The sequence below is a fragment of the Alternaria hordeiaustralica genome, assembly GCF_023758085.1.
Source record: "Alternaria hordeiaustralica strain BMP 2776 chromosome Unknown scaffold_1, whole genome shotgun sequence".
Lineage (NCBI taxonomy): Eukaryota > Fungi > Ascomycota > Dothideomycetes > Pleosporales > Pleosporaceae > Alternaria > Alternaria hordeiaustralica.
In genome coordinates, this window is record NW_026056773.1 from 1,418,720 (window position 1) to 1,439,576 (window position 20,857).

Here is a 20,857-nt window from a genome sequence, read left to right on the forward strand (position 1 = left end):
CGTACGCAATCTAGCAAAAGTGCAGCGACGAATTATCACCCATACATACCATCAAGCACTTACTTCGACTATCTAAGTCCCCCGATTACTTCTCTCGAAGACCATGGCATTAGCCATACTCCCGGCAATCATCGTCAGTTTTGTGATCGTCGTGGCATCGCTCGGTACATTCTACATTTACAGGGCATACAGGCGCGTGCGCTATGCAGTCCACGATGTGGAGCGCAGCCGCCATATCGAAATCGCCGGTCTCTCGCAACAGCGGCCTATCGAATTACGTGATCTCGAAAGTCCGCGTAAACAATATCATAGCGGTCAGTGGTACGGCTCCGAGGGCGTAGTTGCCACACACGTCGCACCCACTGCGAAACCACTGCCGCATACTCCGGAGATTGAGTACTCAGGAGGGGAAGGGCTTGTCAGACCTCCTGGGCGAGTCTTCCTATCCACTGAGGTACAGCAACCTGAGCTACTCTCTCCAAAGCCTGTGCGCACGGTGACCAAAAGGCCGAAGGTCGAGCCTGCGAGTACCGCATATGACTCAGATCAAACAGCAGCGTCGGAAATATGGGACAAGATCGAGAAGGGCGAGCCTGGACCGTCACGGCGTAAGGCGCAGAAGAAGTCACCAAAGAAACCGAATGCACCAATACCCGAAGTACTCCGAGATCCTTCAGAGTTTGAACGCGACACCGTGACAGACGTCGACATTGACAGTAGCACCAGAGAATGGGCAAAGCCCAATCGCCCTGCGCTGCCCTTCACACCACGGTCAAACACACGCGAGTCGTCCGACAGCATGGCTACGGTTTTCGATGCCAACAACGCGAATATTGAACGCCCCCAGTCATACGTCAAACGCAAACAAAGCATTGGCACAGGAGCGATCAAGCCGACTGAACCGCTAGATCGAGCTGCAGAGGCGCGCCGCCAGATGGCGGAAAGGAAGAAGCAAATGATGGAAAGGCAGAAGCAAGAGGAAGCTGATCGCTTAGCAGAGGAACAAAGGCTGGTAGACGAACAAAAGCAGTGCGCAGCTGAACAACAGAGACTGGCTGAAGAGAAGCAGCGACGGGAAGACGAGGAAAAGACCCGCTCATTAGCCCAAGTTTCCGATGACGAAGACAACGATCTAGACAGCAAGAGGCCCTCTGACTCTCAAAAACCGCGCACTCGCCGGAGATCCGACGCGTCCTCCAAGTCGAAGCGTGAGCGCAAGAGTCGTGAAGCGTTGCTCACACGAACTCCCAAGCGAGCATATACCTTCGCGAATGACGCTTCTGATGGTATCGATAGCCCAAACACGGACGGAAAGACCGGTAGTAACAGCAAAGGAAGCTCTAGGAGCATGAGTATGAATGATCAGGCAAAGCCAGACTTCAACGCGACGATGCCGTCAATCGCCGAGGGCGCCCATGTCGACCCTTTCTCTGACAACGCAGCAAGACGGTCGTACGGCTCCATCAAGAAATCCGTTTCGTCAATGTACTCTCCCGATCACATTTCATTAAACGATGGCGAAGGAAACTACACCTCGAGGCCTGCCGACTACAAACGTAGGGCCGCGCCTGAAGACACACTGGAGAACCCGTTTGCCTCTGACAACGACCCCCAAGACCCCTTTGCGACAGCGCAGAGATCATCGGCTGCGTCAAGCAACGACAGTCGAGTGTCATTCTCGCAAGTACAGCGAAGATCGAACGCCTCCAGCAATGAGAGCAGAAACAGCTCAGGTACAAATTATCCCAAACGCAGCGACAGTAAAGCTAGCGCAAAGAATCGTGCTTCTGTGGATAGCCAAAGCAGTCAGCAGTCGGCCCGCGGCCGTGAAAAACCTGAACGAAAGCCATCTGTCGCATCCCGTGCATTCAGCAAGATCAGTCGCAAGTCTTCATCTTCGGACAAGAAGAAGGAAAGGGACTCCGCGAGCTCGACACAATCTCGGGAAAATGAAGGACCAGGATTGCGGGGTGGAGGAAAGATGTACGTGGAGGGGCCGGAAGAGCTGTCATCGTCAGAGGATGAGCATGAAGACAGAACCAAGCAAGAGCATAAGGTGAAGAACGGGGTGGAGATGCGCGGCGGTTCAGGAGAGAAAATCGAGAGTAAGAGTGAGGTTGAGACGGAGAACGATCATTCGGATGTGAGCTCAAGCGATGAGGACGAGATCGAGAGCGAGAAACACGACTCCTCCGAAGAGGAAGGCTCAGGCGATGATGATGACGCATCCGAGGATGGGGATTCGGAGTCCGAAATCTCTGATGCGGGCACTTCTGACGCCATTACTTCGGATGACGAATCTGAGGAGGAGGTCTCGGATGATGAGCAGGGCCCGGTACTGAAGAAGCCGATTGAGGTCGTGGGTGTCCCAGCTGGGAACGCGGGCAGGGTCAAGGCGTGATGCATCGATGACCGTATTTTCCTTTCCGCTGGTAGGGTTCCGCAGGCGTGACTCTCTCTTGCGCTCTTCGCACATATCTGTATTTTATTTGTAGTCGTGATAATAACTGATACCTGTGTTTAATTCATTGTTCATGTAAAAACAGCATCCATTGCCTTGCCGCCTGCTTTTGATAGGAGAGAAGATGCACACATGTGATACATAAGCTAACAATCTAAAGGATACTCGCACCTTATACAAGAAAAAACTAAACAGGCCTGCGGGCTACATTAAGACAAAAACCTACAAAGTATGTAACCTAACAGCAACGTAGGCTCTAGGGTGTTTAGTTCTTATCCTAGATTAGCGTGCTTGTGGCGACTGATTTGCTCCATATTGCTCATATTGCACAACCTCATGTGCCATCTCTAGACACGCTCGTCCAGTCCCCAATCCCCTCATCATAGATCAAACGAAAGTACACTGTCACATTCAAGACGACTCATGCAAGAGGACAATGCAATATATTCCCAGAATGCCCATACCCATGCTACCAAATGCTAAATCGACCTGGTATCCCCAATCTTGCCCAATCCAGCCAAAAGCAAACGCCTGAAATGGAGACATCACAGCCTATCCCAAGAAAAAGTCAATCGTACATCATGAGGTAGTGCCTAGATCATGACATACAACGCCCGCCCGCCAACCGAAAAGAAAACGCTCATGTACCAATGACCCGGAAAATCGCTAACAAAACAAGGGAAGAAGGAAGGAAGGAAGGAGTTGAGAAGGAACGAATACACACATGAGGATTAAAAATAATACTAAAGACTCTGGTATAAAAACAAGGCTTAAAGCGAATGCATGTTGATGGAAAGGAATAGAAAGAAAAGGTTAACGAAGGGTCTCAATATCAAACTTTTGGTCCTTGCGAACCGTGACCTGTGGTCTTCTTCTGCTTCTGCTTCTGATGCTCGCGTGTGTAATCAATAGTTTGGTCAAAGAAAATGGAGTGAGTGAGGTAGTCGGAGAGATCGTTTGATGCTTGTTTGTCGTCATCGTCATCGTCGTCTTCGGCTGGTGATAGGTAATCGTCGTACGAGGGATCTTTCGCTCGCTTATTCGATAGCTTATCCTTGGACGACGAACTGATGGTATGTGATTTCTTGGAGATGTGTTTGGCGTCGGTCGAAACAATATCCATGGAGTCGACGGCTTTCGGCCCTGCGTACGGACTGCGTCTACTAGGCGCTCGAATGGTGGTGCTTGAGTTCTTCTCTTCTAGAGCTTTGTCTTGGACGTCTTCAACGCTCAGCACGTTTGCCGGTCCAACGCTCGGTATTGGTGGAGGTGGCATCGATGCGCGCGCCTGCTTCTGCTTATCCTGTTTGCGTGGGGATGTCGGGATGGTGAATATTGGAATGGGCTCCGGCTTGATCTGCAGCTCGGCTGCCCGCACGCCCTCACCAAACTTGGGTGCTCCTTTCTCATCCCAGAGTCGCTCGTCGATCCTTGCCTCATCTTCGCTAGTAAAATTCAGGTCCTTGATGCTCTCGTCGAGACTATGGCGTATTCGCTCGCTTTCAGACGATACCCGCTCAGACTCTCCGAAGCCTGAATCTTGATGCATTGGCATACGGTACCCTTGCGCTATTGAGAAGCCCGTGCCAACTCTGCGTGAAGGTTCTGGACGATCAAAAACAGAGAAGCCGGTGCTGACGCGTGACGGAGGGGAAGTATTGGAGGCGGAAGAGTCCATGGCAACGTCGTATTCCAGGTTGGTGAGCACTCCAGAGGCAGGAATCTGGAATTTTCGACCTTCTTCATAACCCGGCGAGGCATCTGAATCTAAGTATTCTTGATCTGGTTGTGTCTGTGCCAGTTCGTGTACGCGAGTGCTAAAGGAGGCCTTGTTCCCAAACTCTCGATGGTCCTGATCAGACGATCCTTGTGCGCTGCTTCGCATAGAGTGTGGCTGGAGTCCACCAACAAATGACACACTCAGCGGAGCGTCATCGGCTGGCCTGCCCCCAAGAAATGAATTCTCCATCTCGTTTGGTGGACTTGTGATACATATGTCTTTCGGCTCTTGCGTGACAAAGTCATGGACGTCAAGGTCGGCGCATCCTCGCTGAACAAGCTTGGTATCGCCGTCAACGTAGATCTGCTCCCACCTCGTTTCTCTACTAGCTGGCAGGCTTGCAAGCTCATTCTCGAGCTCCGAGTCGTCGAGCGACATGACGGACCGATGGCCGGGATAAGGCGAGTATTCGCTTCGTCTGTTTCTCTCGCTAATGCTCAAGGGGCCAGCAGACCGCCCACGGTCGGAGCGGTTGTCGGGAATGATGTATGAGCCAGAGGATGCGGGGTATTCTGTGCGCGGTATGTTGATTTCCTCGAATGACGACTGCTGTCTGGAGTGGCGGCGGTGTTTGGATATATCCTCGAGGTCGACAGCCGTCCTGGGGTCGATGTACTCCTTGTCGCTTCGATGTGTAGAAACACTGCTTCTTATGGCAGCCTTGGGCTTGAAGTCTCTGTCTAGTATATCGTCAGGGAATCTCTTGAGCAGGCTTGCTGCTGACGGTCTCCCTTGGGGGGAGTCGCTGAGCAGGGCTCTGATAATATCGCGGAAGTACACCGGTACATCTGTGTTTGGTCGATCGAGGGTGCGAGTTAGTGGTCGCTGTTGGCGCTCCGGCTCGTCTTGCAGTTCGGCCAGCGCCCACAATACCATGCCCAGTTGAAAGAGGTCTGACTTGACGCCGATGTATATTGTTACACGCTGTCCACTTTCGACCAGCCTAGCCAGCTCAGGTGACTCCCAGCCGACAGGGCAACCGCGACGGTTGATATCGATGATCTTGGCGTTGTCGTCGTTGTCTATAACGATGTTGGAGAGGGTGAAGTCGCCTTGCACGAATCCAGCTTCATGAATCTCGGACAGACCCTCGACGATTTGCCGTGCCCACCGCTCACGGCGTTCCCAGGTGAGTTGGCCCATGGGCTTGTATTGGCTTGTGGGCTTGAAGTCGTAGATGACGTCCACCAGGGCGCCCAGCTCGGCATAGCTAATGAGTAGCCCTTTGATGAGCTCGTTCTGCTCATCGACTATGACGCCTTCAAATCTGATGACTGACTTGGATTCTTGCAGGCTGACGAGAGCGTTGATCTCATATAAAAACTCCTCGACCGCGTCTGGACCCGGGATCTCCTTCTTAATGTACGTATTGTTGTTGACGGAGACCTTGTATACGAAGCCTGAGATATGAGAGTCGAAAGAGATGGCGCTCTCTCGGAAGCGCTTGCAGTCGAGGTGTTCGATGGCTGACGTGGGCGGGTACGGGATAGCCTCGTTGATATCCTCGGTGACGTGTACATGGAGACGACCGTCGGCAGTTTCGAGCTTGAGGTTTGTAACGGTGTCGTAGAACTGGATATCGGGTAGGGAGTCGCGGATGGCTTCGTAGATGCGCTTGCTCTTGTCGCGTTGGTAGTGCATCGTCTTGAGATCCGCCTCGAGTGAGTCGGCCTCGAGATGGCGGTAGTCGCACGATACTGTAACTCGCCTCCATTTGGTAGGCTCCTCGGCAAAGGTGACGAAGAACTTCTCGCGGTCCGACAGGTCGCGGAAGTGCATGCTGAGGTTGAGGATCCACTTTGCTTCGAGCTCCTCCTGCAACCGTACATCGTCGATGTCTGAGGCTGAGTGATGGGAGCCGCGGTCCGAAAAGGCGTCTGCGACTTCCACTGGCGGGAGTTGTGGGGGCCCCTCGATCGTAGACATTTCGCCGGCCGACATGTAGTCTTCGGGTTCTTCAATGCCATAGTCGACCTGGCGCGCGCCTGCTGGTATGTTGGAGTCGGGACCGCCGCCAATGGTGCGCTCTATACTGGGGAATGACTCCATTTCTGGCAATGACTCCTTCTCCTTCTCGCTATGACTCTCGTGCGGACTCAGCACGTCTGGGGCGGACATGGACGGCACAGACATGGGCGGGGGCGAGGGGTTTCGCTTCGAGGGGACGGAGCTCTTGCGGTCTTCCGAGACAGCTCTCCGATGTTCCGTCTCGGGCACCTCGAGCAGCTTGTCTCTCTTCTCGCTCTGCATTCGCTTGAAGGTCAGGGGCCTCGGCAGACCTGGGATGACTTTCCTGCTGCCTCTCCGCCCCAGCAGTCCACCGCTCGAATGGGGCCTCGTGATCTCCTTGCTGTCCTTGTTCTCTTTGCCCTCCTTGTTCACGCTCTCAGACATCCTGGGCTTGGTGGGCGAGGGCGGCGGCGTGTGCTCGTCCTTCTTCAGCCAGGAGCCGATCTTCTGGAAGTTGAGGCGGTCCCACATGCTCCGGTGCTCGCCCACTTCGGTGCGCGCGCGCTGGCGGCTGCGACTCCTGCTCGAGTCGCCATTGTCGGCCGATAGCAGCGGCATCTCTTATCCCCCTCTGCCAGCCTTCGGGCGTGACGTTGGCGGGCGGGCGCGCTGCGGGGAGGTTCCTGGTCGGGGTGGTTCGATACGGGTCGACTGGATTGGTGCTATCGATTTGGCGCCGACTGCATGCTGTGTCGCGGTCCTGTGTAACTGTGGCTGTCTGCGTCCATGGATCTACGTGATGCTCCGTGCCACGCCACCTGCTCGCTGCGGATTCGAGGGCTGCAGATTCTGCACAACAATCTCCGTGCTAATGACGAAAATACCGCGGTCGTCTATTGTTGACGCCCAAGCGACATGCGCCCAAATGAGCAAACGGGCCGCAGGGCAATGCACGCGGATGTCGCTGGTGAGGCTCGGCGGGGGTCTGGTCAGGAGCAGGGCGGCGGCGAGGAGGCTGGCGGTGGTGTGCTAGAGGCGACGCGATGCAATGTGCGATGATGAGTCGTCCCAAGCAACATGGGATGAAGGCGACTGAGGCTGGGGGCGCGGAGCCAATGACAGCGCGCAGGCGGGCGAACGGTTGAACACCGCCTTAGCGTATCCCAGGCAAAGGCGCCAAATCACAATTCCAGAGGCGACTGTCGGCACCTCACACACGCCTAAGCCTTCGGTCCCAGGTGGAAGACAGCAGACGGGGAAGAATCAAATAATGCAAAGGAGAAGTAAATTTTTGCAGCGCCCCCCTATGGTAGCCATGTATCTGCTGTACAGCTGGCGGTCAAGCGCCAACACCACATTGGACAGAAAAGGCCCTCTGCCTGCAGCGGCCGCAGCACCAAAATCCCGAATCTGGTCCTCTGCCTGTCAAATCAGGCGCGACGCCGCCCTGGGTCCCGCCGTGACATAGCACCGATCCCCTACCCATTGGCCGCCGCGAGCCTGTGGCAGCCACTCTAGCAGACCTGCGGTGAGAGTCACACATCTCACCGTCGCAGCTGGCATGCTCAACCACCACCCGCTGCCTCTCCGACCCTTGGGAACCGCCATATTAAATTCCTGCTCTTGCTCCCTCTGCTCTTCCCTGCCTCAGCCGCCGCCCCTCATCAATTTTCACATCACCATATAGCCAAAACCCCTCATTTGGGCCTGCATACATTAGTCGACGCGTAGACGAGGGCAGCTACTGCACCTCATGGTACTTGCGGGAAGGTACTCCGTCGTCGCAACAGTACACGAACTGCCCCACTCACCTGCTCGCACAAGGCACCGCTCCGGCAAGCTTCGAGTAAAGCTGCTGCTGCACCTCGGGGCCATCATGCTCGCTAATGTATCTCCATCCCTGACCTGGGTTGTACTTCCGGCTGTCTTCCCAACAACTTGAAGCCGTCCATCATGAGCATCAAGTATGAACAAAGGACCTCTCCCTTGCGCATCTTATCATTCCCAAGCCCTGATCTGTAGTCCCTCACCCACTTCACCGGACCGCGCCATGCCGCCGCACACCACAGCCTCCACGACACGCCCAAGGACAAGCAAAACCACCAAAACAAAAAGTGAAGCTTCCTCACCACCGAAACAGCAAAGTCTGACAGCAACCTCAACTTTTCCCAACCCCTGACTATGATTCGTTCCCTCCAGTTCGCAGTGTGCGTTGTTCACCCTCCTGACAATATATACCAGGCAACGCCCGTTGACACGTCAATGTGGTTCATGCACCAGACGAAGGAGTCGAGGGCTAACGCACACGGGCTGCGCGTAAGGCGCTGAAACATCACCACATGCATTCTTTCTTGCTAGCCACAAACGCCACGAACAGCGTTGGCATTTTCTCCTCTTCTGTTAGTCGTGTTTTAGCCCGCTGATTTTCCAGGTGGCTTCAGACATGTGGCAGTTGCGTCACAGACTACATAGTTCCTTCCATCGCCATGCCATGCAGGCGCAGAGTGAACCAGGCGTAACGCGGCACTTGCAAAATTCGGCCGTTGAAGCTGACGACGCACTATTGCTAATCGATTGCATAGTGTAGCCGTCACGAAAATGCCCGGCCCAAATATGCGCATGGCTTGCTGCGGCATCCCACGATCCCCCCTGTGACGCGTGGTGGGGTTCGTGCATGAGGGGTAACGAAAAACCACGAGGGCTAAGGGAGGGGTTGGGAGCTGCAGCTTGGGTACGTAGCTACCATGCTGTCAGAAAACGGCTGAAACTCTGATTGATGAGCGTAAATGATGCTGCTTCCACAAGGTTCTATCTTTGGTGGGCTGAAGACATGCCTAGGTATAAGAGCTGTGGACGAAGACGGGAGTGGTAGCTAGGTACGGACCGCCCCGCTATCGGCAGCCTGTGAAAGCGGAAGAGGGCAGAAGGGATCATGCTGGATATGCTTCCTTCTTATCAACCCGCATATGGTGGTTGACGTGAGATCATCCATTTGCATCATCGGAACCTCTTTCACTCACGCGCATGCTACGCATTGAACCGCACTATGAGAAGAGAGAATTGTTATCATTCATTACCAATGCAGTCGAATCGTTATGGCTCTATGGCCAATGCATATGCAAAAAACGCCCAAAATGCGCTGCGCTGCTGAGCACGCTATTCGCTTTATCGTACAAGTATTTCGTCCCAAGTGAGGCTCGCTCAGTCGTCGTCTTCACCAGACTCCTCTTCCTCCTCTTCCTTCTTCTTTTGCTCGCGCTTCTTGCGGTCGCCCTTCTTTCCCTTGAGCTCCTTCTCCCACATCTTGTTCGCCACGTCCTTGTCGAGATCTGGGAAGACAATGTCGAAGACTTCCTTGTACCATTGGACGGGGCGGCCTTCTATGCCCTCTTTGATGTTCTGTCATGTGTTAGCAGGCATTCTTGCTTGCATTGAGAGTAGGGAAACATACCTCAGGCAACTCAAGCCAATCGCTCATGTTGTCGTGTGGGAAGATGACCGTCTTTGCGCCCGCTCTCCGTGCAGCAACGGTCTTCTCACGTAGTCCACCAATCCTCAGCACCTTGCCGGTAAGAGTCAGCTCACCAGTCATGGCAACATCATCCCTGATCTTCCTGTCAAGTGCCAGACTGAGCATGCTGGTCGCCATGGTGATACCAGCGCTCGGTCCGTCCTTTGGTGTGCCGCCCTCGGGGCAGTGAAGGTGTATCCTGGCGTGTTCGAAGAACTTGTTCTTGGGGAACTCGCGGGCCATGATACTCTTGGCAAACGAGTAGGCTACACTGGTCGACTCCTTCATGACGTCCCGAAGCGATCCACTGCGTTCAAGACCGGGTGATGAGGATGCTGAGAGCGCGTTCTGCACTATCGATTCTATGTAGAGCGCTGAACCACCCATCGACGTCCATGCCAGGCCCATGGCCACACCGGGTGGCGTAAAGTCGTACAGACGATCTGATGTGAAGATGGCGGGTCCGACGTAGTCCTTCAGGTTGTCCTTGGTGATGGAGACGTGCACCGAGTCTGGGATCTTGAGCGCGACGCGAGGCTTCTCGGTGGTCTGCTCCTCAATGTTTTCCGGTGTCTCCTTGAGATCGCTCTTGTCCTTGTCTGACTCCTTTTGCGCAGCCTTGCCCTCTTCAGTGAGCGCTGCAGCCTCGGGGAGAGCATCTTCGCCTACATCGGTAACAATTTTTAGCGCTGACTTGCGGTACACCTTCTCGATGTGCTTCTTCAGATTTCGAACACCAGACTCGCGACAGTACTTGTTGATGAGCTCAACAATCGCATCGCTCTCGAGAACGACATCGGCGTCCTTCAGCCCACTCATCTCCTTAGCTGCGGGAGACAGGTACTTCTCAGCAATGGCGATCTTCTCGTCTGAAACGTAGCCTGACAGTCGAATCACTTCCATACGGTCGAGCAATGGTTGCGGGATCGTCTCATCCATGTTGGCTGTGCACACGAACAGAACCTTTGAAAGATCGACAGGTACATCCAGGTAGTGGTCCAAGAAGCTGTTGTTCTGCTCTGGGTCCAGCAGCTCGAGAAGTGCTGATGCTGGATCGCCGTGGTTGCTGTTGCGTCCGATCTTGTCGACTTCGTCAATGAGAACAAGGGGGTTCTCTGTTTGACATTTCTTAAGCGCTTGGATGATGCGTCCTGGTAGCGCACCAACGTATGTCCTTCGATGACCCTTGATCTCTGCTACGTCGTACATACCACCGACACTGAAACGGTAGTACTGACGGTTCAGAGCGCGAGCAATCGACTTTCCAATCGACGTCTTACCCACACCGGGTGGACCGACCAAACACAGAATCTTTCCTTCCACTGTGCCGCGCAATTTACCGACAGCGATGAACTCCAGAATGCGGTCCTTGACATCTTTCAGTCCGTGATGATCCTCGTCCAAGACCTCTCGCGCATGTTGGATACCGAAGTTTTCGGCGCTGCGCAGACCCCAGGGTAGCTGTGTGAGCCAGTCAAGGTAGTTTCGAGTGACGTTGAACTCGGAACCGTTAGGCTCAAGACCCTGTAGCTTGCTCATCTCCTCTTCGAAGACCTTGCGCACGGCTTCGGGCATAGCCAGCTTGTTAGCCTTTTCGTTGAACTTTTCGATGAGCTTGTCCTTTCCGTCCGACTCGATACCGAGCTCGCGCTTGATACCCTTCATCTGCTCCATCAACATGTACTCGCGGTGCTTCTTGGTGACTCTGGCATTAACATCGTCGGCAACCTTCTTTTGCAATTCCGCGCTAATAAGCTCCTTCTTGAGCACTTCCAAGGCCTTGCTGAGACGCTTCTCAATGTCCATTTCTTCAAGCGCATCCTGCAGTTCATGCGACTCGGCTTGTGCTACGGCGGCGGCGAAATCAGCGAGTTTGACAGGGTCTTCCCCAACGTTCATGGTGGTATGGACAGAGAAGGTCGAGACGTGGTCGCGGAACAGCGGATTGAGCAGTGCTACTCCCTTAAAGGTGTTGACAATTTCGTTGACCAGCACCTGGATCGTCTTGTTGCTCTTCAGATCGAATGGCTCTTCAACCATATTCTCAACATCGGCAATGCTGACATTGCGACCCTTGAGGATGGTGGGTACGAGCGCTCCCTGGGCTGCCTTGGCCTCTTCTGTTGCCTCCTCGAAGCTAGCGACGACATCGCCCTTGGACTGTGTTGCGCCTGCCTCCGGCTCTGGGGTATCCGCACTCTCGCTCAGTGTGCTTTCAGCCACAGATGACTCCTCCTTCGCTTGCGGTGGCGACTTGAGACCAGTCATCTTTATGCGACGGTGCGGGTAGAGGACACAGGTCATGGCAAAGTTGTCATCGGCACCCACGGGGAATGCGCTCGTGACCTGACAGAATGTGCCCACGTCGTACACCTCGCTGGGGTCGTGAATGACGTCCTTGTCGGCACCATCATCCTTGAACATGAATGCACCGATGTAGGGCTGTCCTCGCTTGACCATGTCCGCAATTGCCTGTCCGACCTCTCTATCTCTAATTGTGATGGCCTTGTAGAACCCCGGGAACAGCGGACGCTTGACGAGCGGTATCGCCATGACTTGCGGGTAGACGTCGGGTATCGAAGGCTTGACGAGGGCTCTTTCGGCGCCCTTTCGCTTCTTGCCACCGCCGTCGCCGCCTGAACCGCTTCCTCCTGCTGCGCTGCCTCGCCCAGAACTCGCCTTTGGTGGTATTGGTTCAGGCGCATCGCTCTTGCCCTCGAGCTCTTCTGCTCTTTTCTGCTCCTTCAGCTTCTTGGACTCTTCTGTTTCTTCCTCCTTGGCCTCCTCCAGCGGCTCTGGTGGCGCCTTTGTATCATCTTCCTTCCGTCTACCCAACGTTGTGGAGAAGCTGCGGTATGCGAAGAGCGCCGCGGGCGGCGAGGAACATCGGTGATGTTGTCGGGCAACCAGCGATGCCGTGCATTGTGCGGGGAGATGGCGCGACGAGGCTCTAGTGGTGATAGTCCTCGCATTCGATCGTGAAGCCTGACGAAGGGCCGCCCGCCACGGCAAGTTCTGTCCGTGGAACATGGTGAAATGGCGTTATGTCGGCGTGGGGGGTGGTAATACTATACAAAGAATGAAAAGAGTGCACGTGGGGATACGTGGCACTCGTAGTATGACCGGGAAATCTAAGAAGAGGGTTGGGTGGGGTGCAATGAAGGTTGACAGGTTGTAGTGGCGGCGTGTGAATTGCTCAGCATCCTTCCGAATCTCGACATCATCACCGCCCAAGCTCCTCCGATAGCCCCGATGGCAAAACCTCGGCAACACGCGACACTGCCAATCCGCCTCCAACCACCGCCTTTCTTCCAATTACTCCTCGATTCTGGCACCCCAATCCATTGCAACCCTTTCTCCTTCCAATCTACTTCACGTCGCTTGCTCGCGGTCGCTTTGCTATCTATCGTCAGGCTCCGACCTCGGCTTCTCTTCCAAGGTTCATGCTCGCCGTTTACGTTTCCAATCTTGTAGAACATCATCGAATCCGATCGAAAGCAGCGAAGACCGACCGCTCGATCTTGCTTATACATCACATGCGCCTAGTAATCTGGATGCGCGTTCTTGCCACAATGCGGGAGAGACGCGTATCTGGGCATATCGACTCTTAACTCCGTTGTAGGACGCAATCTCGTTCTAGGATGCGAATGCACATCGTGCTTCTTACAGTGTTCCTAGATATGCCCCGAATATATACCCCGAAAGCGAATCTGCATAGAATCGTGCCCACAGCAAGCCTCAATGCGCGTAGGCGATGCTTCCTCAAGGGCGCTATGGACGTGGCTACACGCGTGGGTCATGTTACCGGGCCACGTTGAGACCCCAGCCATCGCGCATCTCATCGCGCGATCACGTGAGGCCCTTTTCGAGAGTTAGCCGTGTCGCAGTTTGCAGCATACAAAGCGTTGTAGCTCACTAATTGAAAGAAGAATGGTATACGTATACTTCAACTGAGGGTATATAACATTGTTTGCAAAACATAGCTTCCTTGTAGGCGTCTGATGGGGCGCCAATCCAGCTGATCCCGGTGCTATCTCATGAAGCCACGACGGAGTGACGATGATGGAGAAGATCCACCAGTTCCCTCTTGGCCTCTGCTCAAGTCACGTCAATTAGCGGGCGATCTTCCCACGCCAATGGTAGGTTCCACGATATGGTCACGCTAACGTCATCGCGTTCCACACATTCCAACGGCATGATGTCCGCCCAGCGCCGAACGCTTGTCACAAGGCCAGCAAACGGCGGCTCAAGTACTATGAGATCACCCCGGATCTCATCATACCGCTATACTTTACCAATGCAATAGCCTTCAGTTTGCTCAACCTCCACAGCGGTTCTAACCTTTACTCAACTCACGATCGGCTAGTGTTTTGAAAGCGACATCACCATGTCACATCATTCGTCGCTCAATGACAACACGGGTACGCCTTCAAAGTGAACCACCCTAATTGCATGTTCACTAATCCATGATAGAAAGTGCATCTCTACCTCGACGCAAGAAGGAAGTGCAAACCCGCATGAAAGATGGCAAAGAGGTCGAACTCCACACTTGGGACGGTCCACAAGATCCTGACAACCCGTACGTTCCTCGAGACTCCACCTGAACTCAATTGCTGATGGAAACCAGGTTCAACTGGTCAACCAAGTACAAATGGTTCTTGACAATAACCGTTTGCTTCATCTCCATCTTGACAGGTCTTCCGGCTGGGTCTTACGGCGCTGGAAACGAGTACATGGCAACACTATTCAACGTCCAAAATGAGCCGTTTCCAAACCTTTACTGGGCGACGTGTTCGTGGAACATGGGTGCTGCTGTTTTCCCACTAATATTCGTACCTTTGACCGAAAACACTGGTAGAATGCCTGGATATTTTGTAGGTTCGGGTGGCCGCATAGCCCATCAAATCGCTAACCCCTGCGCAGGTCGCCTACATCGTGTTCGAATTGTTCCTGTTCGGCTCAGCCTTTGCCGATAACTTCGCAACCTTGGTCGTCACCCGTTTCTTTGGCGGTGGCGCATCTTCCGTTTCCATCAACATCGTGGGCGGCAGCATTAGCGACGTATGGAAAGGTGACAAAGCTCGGAGTCTGCCAATGTCCATTTTCGGCTTCACTTCCGTAGCTGGTATTGCTCTTGGACCCTTCGTGGGTAGCGCAATCGTACAGCTTGGCTATCCGTCCACTGGACTGCAATCTCCTTGGCGATGGTAAGCATTTGCATCCCCTGATTGACCCAACTAACAAACATGCAGGATCTACTACATCCAAATCATCTACAACGCGGCCCTAATCCCAGTGTTCTATATCATCCTCAAGGAAACTCGTGGCGACGTCATCCTCAAAAAGCGCGCCCAGAAGCTTCGCAAAGAAACCGGCCGCGAAGTCTACGCAGAATCAGAGCTCGAGAAGCCCTCGATAGCCAGCCTGCTCAAGGTTTCATTCATGCGACCTACCAAAATGCTATTCACCGAGCCTGTCGTCACCTTCTTCACTCTTTGGATTAGTTTCGCCTGGGGTATCCTCTTCCTGTTCTTTTCCTCGGTCGTCCAGACCTTCAGCGCTAGTTACGGGTTTGGAACCTTTCAGACCGGTCTTGTTCAGCTGGCAATCACCGTTGGAGCGCTCATTGGTACACTCATTAATCCCTTGCAGGATTGGATGTATCTTCGCACTGCTTCCAAGAACAAGGAACGCCCTGGCAAACCCATACCCGAAGGTCGCTTATACACCAGCATCCCTGGTTCCTTGCTCTTTACTGCGGGATTGTTCATGTATGGATGGACGTGTCGACCAGAGATTCACTGGATCGTGCCTGCGATAGGCATTTGCATCGTTGGTGTGGGCATCTACTCCATTTACATGGGTGTAGTCAACTACCTCACGGATGCTTACGAGAAATACGCTGCTTCTGCACTTTCAGCCGCATCGCTTGGTCGTAACACGTTCGGAGCCTTTCTACCTTTTGCTTCATATTCGCTCTTCCAGAACTTAGGGTTCGGTTGGGCTGGCAGTCTACTGGGCTTTGTAGGACTAGCGTTGAGTCTTGTGCCTGTGGTGCTACTCCTGAAAGGGCGTCAGATCAGGGCAAAGAGTCCTTTTATGTCAGAAGCCACATTCGACGATAGGGATGACGACGAAGAAGTGAATGATGGCAAGAATGGTGCGAGTCATCGAGGTACATTTGGACCAGCGGGCGTCGCAGGTGGGCCACCTGGCGCAGTGGACGAGCATGTCTAGATGGCACACAAGGTCATACAATATGGGTGATAGGTAGTTAAAAGGTCTCCTTGAGTATTCTATAGATCATTAGCTCATTTGCCACAGGTGTGCAGTCTGAACACCTTCCGCCTGAGATCTTTCTCTACAATGTGCAATCGGGCGATCGCTTCGCAGACCTCAACTGAGAGAGTTGAGGGCTATAATGTACTATTATCTAACGCAAAGCTAAACGCGGAGACCATGTATTCACTAGCAGAGTAGATGTTGCGAGAAAGGGTCCGGTCAAAGCGCGCTGTCGCAGGCAACTCAAGCGCTAGTCCTGGAGTGGGCTGCACCTTGCGTATAACGTCTACGGCGAGAGTATTAAAGGGACTTCTCTTGTTCTTCCACCACCACTTGTACGCTCCTGGGTACTTCGTATACATCGTCTAGTTCATCAGACGCTCTGTTGTAGCTCCCGCGCACCTCTACCGTTGGCGGCCAAAGCGACTGTTATTGTACTACTTCACGAAGCCATCCCATCACCACATTAACTTCGCCGGACTATCACATACCTACGACATGGCGCATCCACCCCAAGGACTACTAAGCCTCCCGAATGAGCTTCTCCGCGATGTCGTTGCGCCCCTCAGTCCAGCCGACCTCCGCCACCTTCGTGAAGTCAACCACCGAGCCCTCGAATTTATCCTCGACTACTCTCGACCATGTTTCACAGGACTCGCCGAGCTACCAAATGCGCTTATTTTGGAGGTTGTCGCGCACTTGACCTACAGGGATCGAAGCCGACTTGCACGGACGAACTTTCGATTCTACTCTCTGATTATGGACGCTATCCTGGACAAAGAGGTGCGGACACAGGGGGTCAAGTTACTCGAGTTTGCATTGAGAACAAGAAGCAAGGGCTTGATGAGACGACTCCTACTCAAGGGTACGGATGTGGATAGACGTTTTTGCCATGGCTGGAGTTACTCTCTCAGTGACAGCTGTTACTTGGAAAGTTCCCATGCTACAACACCTCTGACATCCGCTGCGTACCACAGCGACGTAAAGATGGTCGAGCTACTCCTAAAGTTCGGTGCAAACGTGCACGCACTGTCCAACTACTGGGTCCACGAGGGATGCAAAATGATTATACGGTCGACCACACCACTATCATTGGCAGCATATCTTGGAAATAGACGCATAGCTGAACTGCTCATAGAAGCTGGAGCAAGTCCGATAATCGAAGGTAGGTCTGAGATGCTCTCTATGGCTATGAATAGACGACACGAGCCCATCGTTTCATTGCTTTTACAAGACCTAGACTCTGCCAAACAGCTTAGCGCGTCAGTCATAAGAAAGCTCATCCAAATGGCTTCCGGAAAACACTTTCGATGCCTTTCCACAAACGTAATCACACAACACGAGCACGTCATCCTACGGCATCTGCCCCCTGCATCGGTCGACAAAAGTCAAGTTCCAGAATATATCCTTGCAGAATTCATAAAGTACGCTGCAACTGGAAAGCTCGCTATGGTTGTCAGTCATCTTCTACAAGTCAGAGGACGACTACAACTCCAGAAAACAAGCTACCTCGACGCAGCACTACAAAGCATCATCTCGCTCCACACCCGTAAAGAAAGCGTCCTCAAGAGGGAGCTGCATCAAGATGTCTTTCAGATTGTTCAAGCATTGCTAGCGCATGGTGCAGACCCCGATTCTGTCGCCCAAGGAAAGTCTGCCCGAGACATGGCGACAGCTCATCCGGACCCTAGAGTGAGGAACCGACTAGCGAGAACAGTACGACCAAGCCGGCCTGCAAAAGAGCTACCTTCGCTGATCGGACGGTTACTAACCAATCCGTCGCAAGCTTCGTCAACGTATCGTCGTCCACAACAGGATCGACCCTCAGCAAGCTTATGGGACTTTGTGGGGTCCCGCAAACAGCAAGGTCCACGTGAAGGCCATAAGAGCGATGAGAACAGCGTCTCAGAGAGTAGTGACGTTGTTACAAGCGGTGATCAACCCCAGGATACGGCGAAGTCAGCTCCAACAGCCAGAGCTATCATTTCCGAAGAGCAAACAAAGCTGCAAACAAACGCAGCTTCGCCTCCGCGTTTACACCCACAGCATGTTGACTCAGCGTTGGACTCAATTGTCCCAACACAAAGCGCATGGGTCGACACTTCCTCGAACATTCGTTCCGCCCCTACCGCTGAGGAAAAGGTCTCAATGGAAAAGCCGTTCATTTGTCCCAAGCCAACGACAAGGATGCTTAATCCTCATGGGCACAAGATTGAGATGCCCTTCGGATACCAAAGAAGCAAAGACACGTCATCAAGGAAGAAGTGAGTGAAAGAGTGCATAAGATAGGTCCTCACTTGATCGGGGAATATGTGTGGTTTCATTCGAGGCTGGACAGGAGATGAACCAACACAGAAAGGGAAGCAATGGTAGACACGAAAACAGAGACAATGAAGCAGATGCTGTGAGCGATTCTTGTATCTATTCTAAACACTACAATTCAAACATGTTCTAATACCCGTGCATGTCCAGATGCACACCCATGGGTACAACCCGGAGGAGATCGTTCAGTCAACTCAGAACGCAACAGCCTTCATACCGCGCTTGACGAGCATGTTGGCGATCTCGTCGCGGCGACGAGATGAGGTGAGGAAACCAGCAGGATACTCGACAACGGCGTCGCCAGACTCTGCCGCTGGGGCTGGTGCTGCGGCGTCGTCGTTCTGCTCTTCAGCAGCGACGGGCTCAGCGTCGGCGGCCTCATCCTGCTTGTCTCCCTCGTCCTTCTTGTCGTCCTCTTGGGCGGCGTCTTCCTTGTCGTCGGCCTCAGCTCCGTCTTGCTGCTCGGCTTGACCCTCCTGTGCCTTCTTGTCCTCTTCCTCTTGCTTCTTCTTGTCCTCTTCGGCGGCTTTGGCGTCTTCGTTAGCTTGCTTCTTCTCTTCCTCAGCTGCCTTCTTGTCTGCTTCTTCCTGCTTCTTCTTCTCTTCCTCAGCAGCTTTAGCGTCAGCCTTCTCCTTAGCCTTAGCGTCTTCAGCCGCCTTCTTCTCTTCCTCAGCAGCCTTCTTCTCCTCTTCCTTGGCAGCCTTGTCGGCCTCTTCCTTAGCCTTCTTGTCTGCCTCCTCTTGCGCCTTCTTCTCTTCCTCAGCGGCCTTCTTGTCGGCCTCCTCTTGTTGCTTTGCCATCTCCTCAGCGGCCTTCTTCTCTTCCTCAGCCTTCTTCTGCTCCTCTTCCATCTTCTTCTTCTCCTCCTCAGCTGCGCCCGGTGCCTCGGTGGCCGCAGGCTCAGCAGCAGTCTCAGTGGCGGAAACGGTCATGTTGGCAGACGCAGTGGCGTTTGCAGCCTCACCCATTACCAAAGAGAAACTCTCAGTGACCATGGGTGCAGGTGGTGCAGCGTGGGTCATGGACATGTTACCGGCGGCAGGGGCTTCGGGAACGACGGTGACAGCAGCGGGAGGAGGCATAGTGTGCTCTGGTGCGGCCTGAGTCTCCTGAGGCGGCATCTCAGCTGGTGGTGGCATCTCGGCAGCAGGTGGTGGTGGCATCATGGTATGCTCGGGTGCTGCTTGGGTCTCGTGTGCAGGCATCTCGGCTGCTGGAGGCATCTCAGCGGGCATCTCAGCAGGAGGCATCTCAGCCGGTGGTGCAGGCATCTCCGCAGGTGGTGGTGGTGGCATCTCAGCCGCAGGAGGTGCCATGGGGTGTTCAGTGACCATAGGAGCTGGGGGCTGCTCGACCATAGCCGTGGTCATCGGTGCAACAGTCTCGTGAGTGATGGCCTCGGCTGTAGTTGTTGCTGCAACCTCCTCAGTGGTAGTGGCTGCGGCTGAGATACTGGCCATTTCCTGAGATACGTGCATGGCCTCCATAGCATCCGCAGAAGACTTGTGAGCGGCATCCTTGGCCTTCTCAGACGCGGCGTGCATGGACTCCATAGCATCTGCAGAGGCCTTGTGAGCGGCGTCCTTGGCCATCTCGGAGGCCACGTGCATGGCTTCCATAGCAGCGGCAGATTCTTGGTGAGCCTTCTCCTCTGCCTCCGCTTTCGCTTGGTGTTCAGCCTCCATCTTCGCCGCAGCCTCCTGATGAGCCTTCTCCTCTGCTTCAGCCTTGGCTTGATGTTCGGCCTCCATCTTCGCAGCAGCTTCCTGGTGCGCCTTGTCCTTGGCCTCCGCCTCTGCTACGTGCATGGATTCCATAGCGTCGGCGGCTGCCTTAGCAGGGTCAACTGCTGGAGCGGGCGCAGCCTCGCCCATGTGTTCGGTACGCGCCACAACCCTCGACGGGATGTCGACATTCCGGGGAAGAGGGCCAGCAGCGACAGCGGCCGCTGAAAGGAGGGTGAGAAGGGGGTATATCGTCTTCATTATGGGCGATTTGAGTGAATCTAAAAGGACAGGAATGAAACTTGAGTCTTCGTTATTACGACGGGAAAAGAGAGAATGAAGAGCTCAGCTCAATAAAATTAAACACTAGTGCACGGCACTTTGAAGAAAAGAAGGTAGGTGTTTGAAGACGACTTGATGTGAGAGTGGGCAGAACTTATGAGGCTCGGGGTTTCGCGATATATGTACCTTGCCCGGTTCCTTCGGCATGGAGGAGACTCAGGACCTACCCCTAGAAGCAAACAGATCATCTGGAGCAGTTCCACACTTGGTAGTGTTTGATGGATTCCCGGCATCGTTTTCGCCATGTCGAGGATGCCTTGAGGCGGTTAGGCGCCTAGGCAGGGTGACGACGACGCTGTTCCCCCACCCGTCTCGAACACTTACAGCTGCCTCTCCACTATGTAGACAGCATTGACAGTGCTTGGCATGGACGTTACCGGGCCAGATCCATGTTTGCGATGAGGCGCACGCCGCGATCGACCAATCAGATGCGTACCTGACGAGGAAGAGGCAGAGAAGCCTGTATCCGCTCGCCAAAGTCTTGG

The 20,857-nt window shown here is 53.9% G+C and overlaps 5 protein-coding genes across 5 annotated transcripts; 2 read left to right on the forward strand and 3 right to left on the reverse strand.

Moving 5' to 3' along the window:
• Positions 1–103: 103 nt before the first annotated feature.
• On the forward strand, positions 104–2,401 carry J4E84_000446 (uncharacterized protein; the record flags this gene model as incomplete). The annotated part of the gene is made up of 1 exon (XM_049383087.1): positions 104–2,401. One exon carries the CDS (start codon positions 104–106, stop codon positions 2,399–2,401), a length of 2,298 nt encoding a protein of 765 aa, XP_049248605.1.
• Positions 2,402–3,293: 892 nt separating this feature from the next.
• On the reverse strand, positions 3,294–6,809 carry J4E84_000447 (uncharacterized protein; the record flags this gene model as incomplete). The annotated part of the gene is made up of 1 exon (XM_049383088.1): positions 3,294–6,809. One exon carries the CDS (start codon positions 6,807–6,809, stop codon positions 3,294–3,296), a length of 3,516 nt encoding a protein of 1,171 aa, XP_049248606.1.
• A 2,583-nt stretch (positions 6,810–9,392) lies between these two features.
• Positions 9,393–12,732, reverse strand: PIM1 (ATP-dependent Lon protease pim1; the record flags this gene model as incomplete). The annotated part of the gene is made up of 2 exons (XM_049383089.1): positions 9,393–9,590; positions 9,643–12,732. The coding sequence occupies 2 exons, from the start codon at positions 12,730–12,732 to the stop codon at positions 9,393–9,395; spliced, it is 3,288 nt and encodes a 1,095-aa protein (XP_049248607.1).
• Positions 12,733–14,089: 1,357 nt separating this feature from the next.
• Positions 14,090–15,939, forward strand: J4E84_000449 (uncharacterized protein; the record flags this gene model as incomplete). The annotated part of the gene is made up of 5 exons (XM_049383090.1): positions 14,090–14,123; positions 14,176–14,281; positions 14,330–14,576; positions 14,626–14,909; positions 14,955–15,939. The coding sequence occupies 5 exons, from the start codon at positions 14,090–14,092 to the stop codon at positions 15,937–15,939; spliced, it is 1,656 nt and encodes a 551-aa protein (XP_049248608.1).
• A 2,561-nt stretch (positions 15,940–18,500) lies between these two features.
• Positions 18,501–20,291, reverse strand: J4E84_000450 (uncharacterized protein; the record flags this gene model as incomplete). The annotated part of the gene is made up of 1 exon (XM_049383091.1): positions 18,501–20,291. The coding sequence occupies one exon, from the start codon at positions 20,289–20,291 to the stop codon at positions 18,501–18,503; it is 1,791 nt and encodes a 596-aa protein (XP_049248609.1).
• Positions 20,292–20,857: the final 566 nt, after the last annotated feature.